At 51.0% G+C, this 11,278-nt stretch overlaps 1 protein-coding gene across 5 annotated transcripts in view; it reads right to left on the bottom strand.

The window, feature by feature from the left end:
- Positions 1-4,622: 4,622 nt before the first annotated feature.
- Positions 4,623-11,278, bottom strand: part of LOC142890238 (uncharacterized) — a 33,855-nt gene continuing 27,199 nt past the window's right edge. For 3 of the 5 annotated variants that reach the window (XM_076029132.1, XM_076029134.1, XM_076029135.1), the window contains 5 exons: positions 8,222-8,867; positions 7,801-7,882; positions 7,115-7,219; positions 6,918-7,004; positions 4,623-6,550 (listed from right to left, as the gene is read on the bottom strand). In XM_076029132.1, the coding sequence (XP_075885247.1) occupies positions 6,942-7,004; positions 7,115-7,219; positions 7,801-7,882; positions 8,222-8,867 (896 nt within the window). In that variant the 3' untranslated portion in view covers positions 4,623-6,550; positions 6,918-6,941. Of the gene's footprint in view, positions 6,554-6,917; positions 7,005-7,114; positions 7,220-7,800; positions 7,883-8,221; positions 8,868-11,278 lie in introns of all 5 variants that reach the window. The other 2 variants (XM_076029133.1, XM_076029136.1) reach the window with 2 other exon arrangements.

The following is an 11,278-nucleotide window of genomic DNA, read 5'->3' as shown; positions in this document are numbered from 1 at the left end:
CGAGTCTGACGAGGAGACAGATATTTTTTTTCTTAAGGCGCAAAAGAGCTGCGTTTGTCTCTTAGCCCCGTCCCCTCCTCCCTGAGTGCGTGTGTGTGTGTGTGTGTGTGTGTGTGTGTGTGTGTGTGTGTGTGTGTGTGTGTGTGTGTGATGGAGACGGATGGAGCTTCAATGACTGACAGAGCTCAGAGACGCAAAACTCCACAATTCCTGTCCTACACACACACACACACACACACACACACACTCACACACGCCTGATTGGCTGCCAGTGTCAGTGGGAGGGAGGGGAGGGGACTAGTTGTGTTACTGCGCAGGTGAATCGTGAACGCACCTGAGTGATTTGACGTGTCACAACAACTGGCGGAGTGTTCTAAACCTTCGTCCTGGCAGAGCGGAGCGATACCAGAGAAACTAGTCCCTCCTCCGCTGGCCCGCTGCCAGCCAATCAGCAGCTCCTGATTACTTGCTACTGCTGCTGCGTCTCGCTCTGAGTTCCACCGCTGAAACCTCCATCTGCGCACACACACACACACACACACACACACACACACACACTGGAGTGTTAGCGTTAGCGGCGCTAAAAGTGGGGCAGCCAGTGGTCTCTGCCGTGTTTAGTGATCTAGATTCAGCCTGCACGCTACATTACACCCCCCCTACTGGCCCCGCCCACTCCCGCTCCTTATCCCCCCTCTGCCTTCTTCTTCCCCCCCAACTGCTCATCCAAGGCCTTCAGTCAGAGGACGTCAGCTGAGCAGCAGCAGCGATTTTGCAGTGAAGCTGGGACGATGAGACTTTTCGTCTGGAATAGTGGGCGGTACCTACTGGGGAAGGGGGCGGGGCTTTGTCCCAAGGTGGTTCCACGCCTCAGCTCATTGGTTGAAACCCAAGGCGGAGGTGAAAGACCCCAGGTCGCAAACAGAGATTGCTATTCAGATTCAGAGCTGTCACCAGGCCTCGTCAGATTGCTATTCTTTTACATATACATATATGTTATATATGTATCTGTAGCGCTAAATTAGCTTAGCACGACCAGCGCCGCTTACCCATATGGCTTCTGGTCTGCAAGATAACACACATATCAGCTTTCACTGCATCACACACACACTCTGCATGGGTGTGTGTCCGGCTGCCGAGGGCACACAGGAAGTGACGGGGCACCAAAAGGGGGCGGGGCCTCTGTCCTTTAGCGTCGCTTTGGTGAAAGTCTGAGTCTCCGACGTCCTGACGCAGCTCTTCCCTGCACGCCAGCGGGTCCAGTTCACGAGTTCTCCTCCTGCATGTGTGCTTGTGTGTATGTGTGTGTGGTGTGTGTGTGTATGTGTGTGTGTGTGTGTGTGTGCACGCTGTCCCATTATTCAAGGAGCTCATTGATCGCAGGGTGTTTGGTTTCTCAGCAGCTCCTAAGTGGGGAGCTGGTTTCCATGGCAACGTGCCGTGGACGGCAGAGAAGCACCCGGCCTTGGCTGTGACACACACACACGCCCGTACGCACACGCGCGCACACACACTCTCACACACACTCTCACACAGACTGTGCAGCAGCAGACAAAGGACGGGGTTAGAGTGAGATTCTCAGAAATCTCGGCAGCTCCACGGCGCTGTGATGTGAGTGGACAGAACGCCGTCGCCACGGCAACCCCCTCCTGATGCTGACTGACGCCCCCCCCCCCGGCCATCAGTTCACTGCAAATCAGCCGCAGCCTTCACAGAAACTCGGAAAAGAAACCAGGCACATTCGATTAGAAAGGGACGTTTCCCTGAAAGCAGCAAGCTGAGTTCAATTCTATCTGCCGCTAGCCCAGTTAGCTGCGGGGCTAGCGGCAGCCACTGAGTTGCTCCCATACGACCAATCAGCTTCTTCCTAAAGGTAGTCAGCAGCTAGTTAGCTAACGATGCCTGGAGGAACGTGGCAGGTGAGGGGGAGGTGGAGGAGGAGGGAGAGGAGGTGGAGTGGGAGGAGAAGTGAAAGGAGGGAGAGTGGGAGGAGCGGGATGAAGAGGAGGCTGGCATTGGAGGAAGGGGGGGAAAAAAACAAACATTGAGCCTGCAGTTCCTCTCCAGGCCACCAGGCGACAGTGGAGGCTCGGCTGACACTCTTTCACACCTACACACTGCACCTCACCTCACCTGCAAAACTGTGAGGTGGACGCCACATCCTAGGAAAAACAAAGGCGGAGACGAGAGGGAAGGTTGTGGACATCTGCCCCCTGGTGGCGCAGCTGAGCGACTTCACGTCCCGATTGCGCAACAGCGACGCAGAATTTCTCTTCTTCTGAGGACGGTGACCTAGTGAACACAAACTCACACACACAAACTCGCACACACAAACACACACACACATACTCACACACATGCACACGCACACGCACTAATACAAACAGCATCTGTAGAAACACACAGCATCACCAACAGCCTCAGGGTGTTCTTTGGGAATGTCTGAAGCTGCTGAACAGTGACACACACACACACACACACAAAGGTGTGTTGTGCTGCCCTATTTATGTAATTAAATCAGTGTAAGGTGGAGGAGGCAGCATTCATCTCCATTAGAGACTCAGAGGGCAGAAAACTCACAGACGCACTGTGACTCAGACACACACACAGATGCACAAACGCACACACACACACACACACACACACACACACACACACACACACACACACACACACACACACACGTGATGCATTAGTAATGGAGTTTGCTCGGAGCACCAAAGTGTCCAAACATGAAACTTTGGCCAGTTTCCCTGATATTTACTGTTGTCGTCATCGAGGCTGCGTCTGAGACACACAACAACAACACAACGTCTTAATAATGCAGACTCACATCCGCAGCCGATGAATAAAACAACACACAACCTTTTGTTTCCTCATCTCCTCTGCGACCCCCTCCTCCCATCCCACGGGTCGCCGAGCTGACTCACACACACACACACACACACACACACGCGCGCAACGAGCGACTGTAAATATCTGCTGGTTGAGGTCAAAGGTCACAGACACCCATCCTGCCGCCATCAAACCCAGTGAACTGTTGAGATGCTGCTGCAGCTGAACACAGCCGTAAAAATTACAAATGTCAACAGCGAGTGTGTGTGTGTGTGTGTGAGTGAGTGAGTGAGTGTCTCTCTGAGTATGTGTGTAAAAAACTTCAATCTGTCCAAACCAATCAGGAAGCGACACCTGGTCACCGTTTTCCTACGCACTAAACGTTCTTTTTTTCCCCCTCTCTGCTGCCGTAGTTAAACTCCGCCCGCCAGAGGAGTGTGGCCCCGCCCACCAGCTGGCTCCGCTGAGCGTGGACTAGTCTGCTCGTGACAAAAAGGACGAGGAGAAGAAGAAGAAGGAGATGAAGGAGGAGAATGAGGACAGGAGGCATGTCTGGAGGATGCACTTCCTCTCGCCGCCACCGGGGGCGCCGACAATGAGCTCCTCCCTTCTCCGTCAGCGCCACCCTCCTGGGTGGAAGCGAGGAACGGGAGGAGCCAGCGGAGAGTGGGCGGAGCCAGCAGAGCGTAGGCGGTGCCAAAACAGCCAAAGGAAAAAGTGGCTCTGAGAGTGGTGGAGAGATGACATCAGAAAGGGATTCTCTCTCTCTCTCTCTCTAACACACACACTCACACACACACACACACACACACACACACACACACACACACACACACACACAGAAGGAGACGCCTTCGCATGGTATTCCCACGTTCGTCCCTGACAAAAACACAATGAAATCTGTGTATCTTTGTGTGTGTGTGTGTGTGTGCGTGCATGCGTGTGTGCGTGCATGTGTGTGTGTGCCTGCTCTCCATTCTGATGGAAATTCCTCCACAGCCTCCCAGTCGTCATGGTAACTGAGGGGGTCCGTGCACACGTTCGTCTCGGGGGTCTCGACCTTCTTTTGCATGCCGCCGCTGCTGCGCGCGCACGCACACACGCACGCACGCACACACACACACACACACACACGCGCGCACACGCACGCACACACAGATCACCCCCAGAATTAATCCTCCCCTCCCCCACATCTCCCTCCCCCCTGGCGGGATTTCCCAGTCTGCAGGGTTCCCCAACGGCTCCTTCATCTGACAGGCTGCGCCCTCTGCTGGATGCACATTGGCGGTGCAGCTCCTGTGTCGCCACCTGCCTGCTAATCATAACGCACACTCAGAGAGTCAGTCTTATGTCGCTCTCTCTGTGTCCCTCAGTAGAAGACAACTGTGATGGGTTTTGGTAACACTGAACAGTGCACTGTTGGATTAAGTTCATGATGTCTCTCCTCACTTCAGATCTTCTATGTTTTCTGTTCTTACAGACATGTATAGTTGGTTATTCCTGTCAGAAAAGAAACCATAGAAGATATAACAGTGCCGTAAAACTGAGGTTCTTCTTTACGGAAGTGCATTGCTGCCACCCTTCACGTTACAACGTGAAAATGGTCACGTAGAAACGCGATTTCACGTTATAACGTTATACCGAGCCCTGTTTTTTTTTTTTTTTGTCTAGGGTGGCAGCGATGCACTTCCGTACTACTTCACGGTTGTCGCCCAGTGTGACATATTTCTGAGTGTGGAGCAGCGACTGGGATATGCTGCCGGCGATCAAAAGGCCCCATGAGACAGCAGCCGTGTTGAATCACATCTTTATTAATCCTTGTAAATGTTGGTCAGCTGGTGTACAGGTCAGATGGTCTATACATGATGATCCATGGCAGAACCATATACAAATAAACCCATATATATATATATGTGTATATATGTGTATATATATACATATATGTTCGTATATGTATATATGTATATATATTCATATTTATATTTATATATATATATATATATATAATCCTCCGTTTCTCCGGGACAATACAAAAAAAAAAGCAAAACAAGTGTTCATCGCTACGAAGCCTCTACGGTTCCCACAAAGTGGGCGTCGGCCTAAACTACATAATGCTTGAAAGAACATCCAGAACGACTCTATGGGGGTGCATAGCATTCTAATTAAATAGAAGTTTTGTCGTATATTTTTTTTTTGTACATACATTTTTCATAAAAACATCTGTTTTTTTTTCGTGTGCACGTGTGCAGTTGCATTCCTTAGAGAGTAAATATGAGTATTGCGTTACATCGTCATGAATCCCTTCGACACAAAGTGATGGACAGATTCTTCTCCTTCTACTTCTTCTTCTTTTGATGCAGGTTACACGTCCTTGACCCCCCCCAAAGTCCCACACGCGCACACACACACACACACACACATACACACACACGCATGGGCTATCCGTCCTGTGTGGGGGGGGCGGTGGCGGAGGGAAGCGGGTGGGAGGAGGAGAGGGGGCGGATACCATGTGACCATGTGACCACGTGATCCTCCTCCGCTCTCTCTCTCTCCAGGCTACAGGATGCAGGTACAGTACTTCAGTGGTGTGCTGCTACGGTGGGTCTGGACCCTGCGGGGGCGGGGCTAGGGCAGGGGCGTGGCCGGGTGGAGGGGGCGGGGCCAGTGGGCACGGGGCGGGGCCTGTAACGCAATAGGAAGCTGTGGACGGGTAGCAGGACGGAGCCCCTGCCTCGTCCTTTGCTACGTTTCGTGCTGAAAATCAACAAACAAACAAATTAACAAACAAACGACTCCGGTTGCTGCGTCGGGGTGGCTTGGCCCCGCCCCACCCATCAACCGCCGACCCTGACCCCACCCCGCCCGCCGTCACCCCTGTCTGTCCGTTGTGCTCGTGTCAAGTGTTATTGCTGCTGTGGCGAAAAGAATTGAATAATTAAAAAACAACGACAACGACAAATAAACAAACCCAAGACAAACAAGCCAACAACAAGACAAAAACCGGCAGCGGCGGTGACGTCCTTGCGTGTCACAGGTCAGGGGTCGTGTTGCTATGGCGATTACAGTAGTAGGAGGTGGAGTAGTCCTCCACCGGCCCCCCCCCGACCACTAGAGGGCAGTCAGTCAGACCGATAGTGGGTGGGGCAGGGGGGCTTGGAATTGGAAGGAAGACGGCGCACACACGCGCACACACACACACACACAGCTAGGGTGCATATATCACAAGGGGGAGGGGCACGCGGCTGTTTCCTTCCGGAACGTTCCTTCATTCTTTTTTTTCTTTTTTTTTTGGCTGAAGTCTTTTTGGATTGGTCGCGTGTGCGAGGAATGGGCGGGATTTAGGTCCTGGACAACAAGCCCCTCCCACCACCACCACCAGCAGTTTGTAGGTAACGACAGTTGAAAAGGTCATGCTCAGCGGTCATCATGCGATTACAGTTCACGGGAAGCACTTTGTTTTTGTTTTGTTTTTTTCTCGCTCCGTTGTTTTACTGACATTTATGTAAAAAAAAGAGGAAAAGAAAGAAAGAAAGAAAGAAAGTACCATCATGCCGCAGTCGAGTTGATCGTCTTTTTTTTTCTTTACAAATGTTAAAAAACTACAAGTTGAACTCTTGGTTTTTCTTCTCTTTTTCTTCTTCTTCTGGTTCTCCACCGTCCTCACTGGCTCCTCCGGTGGATGTTTCTGTTTCTGCAGCAGGACAGTTTGGCAGTTGCTCTGCTAGGACACACACGCACACACGCACATGCACGCAGGCACGCACACACACACACACATGTACACATTGAACAAAGTCTCTATATTTTTTGTGTATTATTATTATTATCATTATTATTATTATTTATTTTGGGACTGTGATGCTTTTATTTTGACAGTCGGGACTTTTACTGTGAAATCTGAACCTCCTCATCAGCCTTTCATGAAGCCACTTCACTAACCCTCCCTGGACTTCCTGTCTGTGACTTCCTGCTTGTGACTTCCTGTCAGTGAGCTGACTTGCAGATTTTTGACTGTGTGGCTCTGACAGAGTTTCAGAGCTCTGACTGGACAGAGGTTGGCGAGGGGGCGGGGCTAGCGGTGCTACCTGGAGGAGGTGCAGCCGTGGCTCTCAGTGTTTGACTCTCCTCTGGCTGCTGCGCTGCGTCGAGCTCTTCCTCGCGTCCGCGCCCACCTGGAACAGGAAGTAGACCGCCGTCCCGGACGGGTTAGCGTTGTCCGTGGTCTGAGACCCCCACCTCTGCCCCAAGCCCCGCCCCCTCCAGCGTGAGGAGCTCCACCCACCTTTCTGGCCAGTGCGTTTCCATGTTCGGAGACAAACTTGGGCTCTGCGGCGGCGGCGGCAGCGGCAGCTGCAGCGACGGTGTTGCGCTCGTCCTTGTCGTCCCTCTGCAGAAAACATCAGAATTCAGGAAAACTGCAGCAGTGGGAGGTGACCAAGTACAAATACTTCAATACTGTACGTCTGTAGACTTTTTCAGGTGTTTGTACTTGACTTGAGTATTTTTTTTTCTCACGACTTTTTGCTTTGACTTCTCACATTTGTAAACATCAGTACTTTCTAACATGATACTGGATATGTTACTTTTGTGTTTGCAACTAAAACTATATACACATATATCTATCTATATATGCATACATATGCATACATACATCTATATACAAATACATGTATATATACGTCTTCAAAACAATGATATATGTATATTGTACATAAATTTAAGTTGTGGACATTTGTTTTTGTTGTTGTTGTTTTGCTTGACTAATAGGCTTACATATTTTTACTATTGAATCTTTCTATTGAATCTATTTTACTTCTTTTTATGCTAGAATATATAATTAAATAAAAAATAAATAAATACATTTTTTTTTTTTTAAATGATTTGTCTCGATGACATCATCAACTCTGCCCCTGTCAAAGGCGCTTCGGAGCGCCCTACAGGGGGCGCCCATGCTGTGGTGTCACCCACCGGAGTGAACAGCGCCTCCTGGGCCGCCCGGAGCCCTGCCCCCTCCGGCAGGTAGGGCTGGAAGGCTCCGCCCCCTGACAGCCTGCAGGGCAGAGGGAGAGAGATAGGTTTTGTTTGAACAACAAAGTAAAAGAAGTTTCATTTAAAACATTATATCAGTTTTATCCAACACAAAAACTGTCAGGATTTAATGTTGACATTGATTGTCTAAGTTTTGTGGTAAGAAGAGAAGTTATTTCCTGAAGAGAGTTGTCTTGTTATTTATTTTTTATTTGTTTGTTTGATGGTGGATCTTTAGTTTCTTTGGATGAATGTATGTCTGTCTGCATTTGTGAAGATAATAAAAGAAAAAAAGAGTCAGAGAGGTGAATGTCGGGGGTCAGAGGTCAGAGGTCGGGGGGGTCACTTCCTGTTGACCTACCTCTTCTCGCCGTTGTGCTCGCCGGCCCGGCTAAGCCCCGCCCCCTGGCAGCGCTGCAGCGCCCCCGGCTGGCCTGTAACGACACAGAGGCCTTCCACTGAACCCGAAGCTCCTCCTGCTCCTCCTCCTCTAGCTCCTCCTCCTGCTGCCCTCCTGCCGTCCGACCTCTGACCTCCCAGCTGCCCGTTCAGGTTGACCTTGGGCACGGCGCCGCTGGCCCTCGCTCTATCCCGCTCCTCCTCCACCTCCACCTCCAACTCCACCTCCTCCTCCTCCTCCTCTTCCTCCAGCTCCATGATGGAGGCGCCGCTGCCGGGGCGGCCCAGGCTGTAGGGCAGCGACAGCGTGTTGCCCTCCGAGTCGTCGGCGCGGCTGCTGCTGGCGCCCTCCAGCGACGAGTCCTCCACCGCCGCCAGGTGGGCGGGGCCCGGCGGCCCGGCCGGCCACACCTGCACTTCCGACATCTCCAGCAGCGTGTCGCCCTCCTCCTCCTCCCCCAGCACCTCCTCCAAAAACTCCTCCTCCTCCGTGGCCGCCATGGGGGCGCCCTCCACCTCCCGCCAGTACGGCTCCGCCCCCAGCGGCGAGGGCAGGCTGTACTGCATGGAGGCGGGCGACAGCAGCTCCTCCGGCAACAGCCCGTAACCTGGTGGGTGGGGAAGGGGGGGTGAGAGAGAGACAGGGAGAGAGAGAAAGAGAGAGACTAACACCGCGCAGGCAGGCACACAGGTGGGTGGGGTAGTGGGGGTGGGGGGCGGTGTCGACTGTTTCCTCCAGCCAATGAGGGAAACAGCAGCAGCAGGTGCCACAATGAACCAACCCTGGAAAAGGGGGTTTGAAAAAAAAAAAAAAAAAAAACCCAACCAATCCAACGCGAGCTTCGCTGCCGCTCGAGCCCAGAGAGTCCCACCCACTAACCCCACCATTGATCTCTGAGCTCTGGCAGTGAAGCTCCGCCCCCTTTCCTCATCATCTCCGATCGTTAGTGTGTTTTTCTTCTGTAACAAGCACGCAAATATTATAGACCAGCGTTTAAATATATAATATATAATCACACATATATGTGTGTGTATAGATTTAAATCCCGTTAAAATAAAAAAGGGAATCTGCCATATATATAAATATATATATATATGTATATACATATTACATTATAATATATAATATTTGTAATTTATTTCCACAGCAATAATTAAATTAGGGTGGCGACTGTGTGTGTCTGTTACAGGAGAAAAATAGCAACAATCGCATTTCTTTAATGGAGACTCAGTGAATCCCATTCGGTTCTGATCATCTCGTCGTCATTGGGACACAGTAGTGGAGTGCGGGGGGGTGAGGGGCAGGGGAGGTGGTGGGTGGGGGCGCTCCCCCCGCCCTTGCTGGCTGTCTGTGAGGTGATTGGTGCAGGGCTGCAGCTCGACAGGAAGTCCCTCAGCAGGAGGCGGGGCCTCAGCAGGGGCCGGGGTGGGCGGGTCAAACAGGTGGGGGAGGGGTCGGAGCAGGAAACTCTGGCGTCCGATTGGACGAGAGCGACCTGGCGCCGCCGTACCAGTCCAACTCTCGGCAGCCCTCTGACAGGAAGTGACGTGTCAGCCACTTCCTGTCAGAGGCTGCTGGCTGCCGCTCGGCCTGCTCCTGCTCCCTCGCTCATGCATCTGTGTGTCTGCACGCGCACGCACGCACACGCACACGCGCACACGCACACACAGACACGCACACACACACACAGACACGCACGCACACACACAGTACAGATTCGTCTGACGATGACACGTGTCTCTTGCAGGAAGAGGGTGTGGCCTAGTCCTGAATCCAACACAAAATCCCTCACCCACCATTATGTGTTGCCACCTGCTGGCCAGCAATGGAAGGTGCACTTTCTAATAATATTATTATTCTTATTATCCAATAAGAACTTTATTATAAAAACGATTTGACGACGGGAGGTGAAGGAGGTGACAGCTGCTCCAATATAAGGGACAGACCCTTAATACGACGCCACGGTTCAAGAATCCATAGAGAATCACACTTAAACATTACATCAGCCTTCATAAAGGGGACCTCGTCGAGCAAAACTTAGTTTCCAAAGCATTTAAGTCATAATTTTGACTAAGATTGGTGTTAAAACATACAAATAACAGGCAATTTTAAGAGATTCCGCAACAAAGTTTTAAAAAGGTCCTTAACTCAATGCACAACAGTAGTTATATATTAAATTGCAGATGATTCAGCAACTAAATCTTTATCTTTTCCTTCAGCCATCGTGGGTTCGTCGAGGTGGCAACCGGATCTCCAGGTTGAGTTCAGTCTAAGAGGTTCTCAGGTCTTATCCAATCACAGGACGCGTACGGGTGAAGTTCAGCGTAAGGCAGCTAGCTGGTCTCCGCATCGCAGACTCGGGATCTGATTGGCTATTGCAACTAACTGAGCCTGCTATGTTGGTTCTGTGACCTGATAACACAAGCTAGCTGAAATACGATTGGATAAAAACTCTACCATGTTGTACATCAATGGAAGCAACGTGACCAAGTCGAGATTATTCGATGTGAAAAGAACAGACGATGGAGAATAACTTTATTATCATATTTACGGGAAAATGTACTTTTCTAAGTATGGTTAGGCCGTGGTTAGGAAACCATTTGATGACATCACAGACGTGGCCTCGGAATGACAGCTGCTCCTGCAGGAGTGGGCGGGGCTTGAGATAACGTCATCAAATCAAGACAGCTGACAGCTGGGGATCATTTTGAATTCACGTGTGTGTCCGTGTGTGCGCTTGTCCGTGCATGTGTGTGTTCGTGATTGTGTGTGTGTGTGTGTGTGTGTGTGTGTGTGTGTGTGTGTATGTGGGATAGACTGTGGTCAGCAGGGTGAGTGGTGGCGTCAGAATGAGGTGAGTGGGGAAGGAATGAGAGAATGAGTGTGTCATGAGTGGGACCGTCCCTTCACTCCTGCCATTTAAACACACGCACACACACACACACACACACACACACACACACACACACACACACACACACACACACACACACACACACACACACAGGTGTAAGGGTC

This window comes from Nelusetta ayraudi, unplaced genomic scaffold (genome assembly GCF_046127955.1).
Source record: "Nelusetta ayraudi isolate G7.1 ecotype Tasmania unplaced genomic scaffold, CSIRO-AGI_Nayr_v1 ptg000026l, whole genome shotgun sequence".
NCBI lineage: Eukaryota > Metazoa > Chordata > Actinopteri > Tetraodontiformes > Monacanthidae > Nelusetta > Nelusetta ayraudi.
The sequence above is the reverse complement of the archived record's forward strand: the minus strand, read 5'-3'. Positions and strand labels throughout refer to the sequence as shown.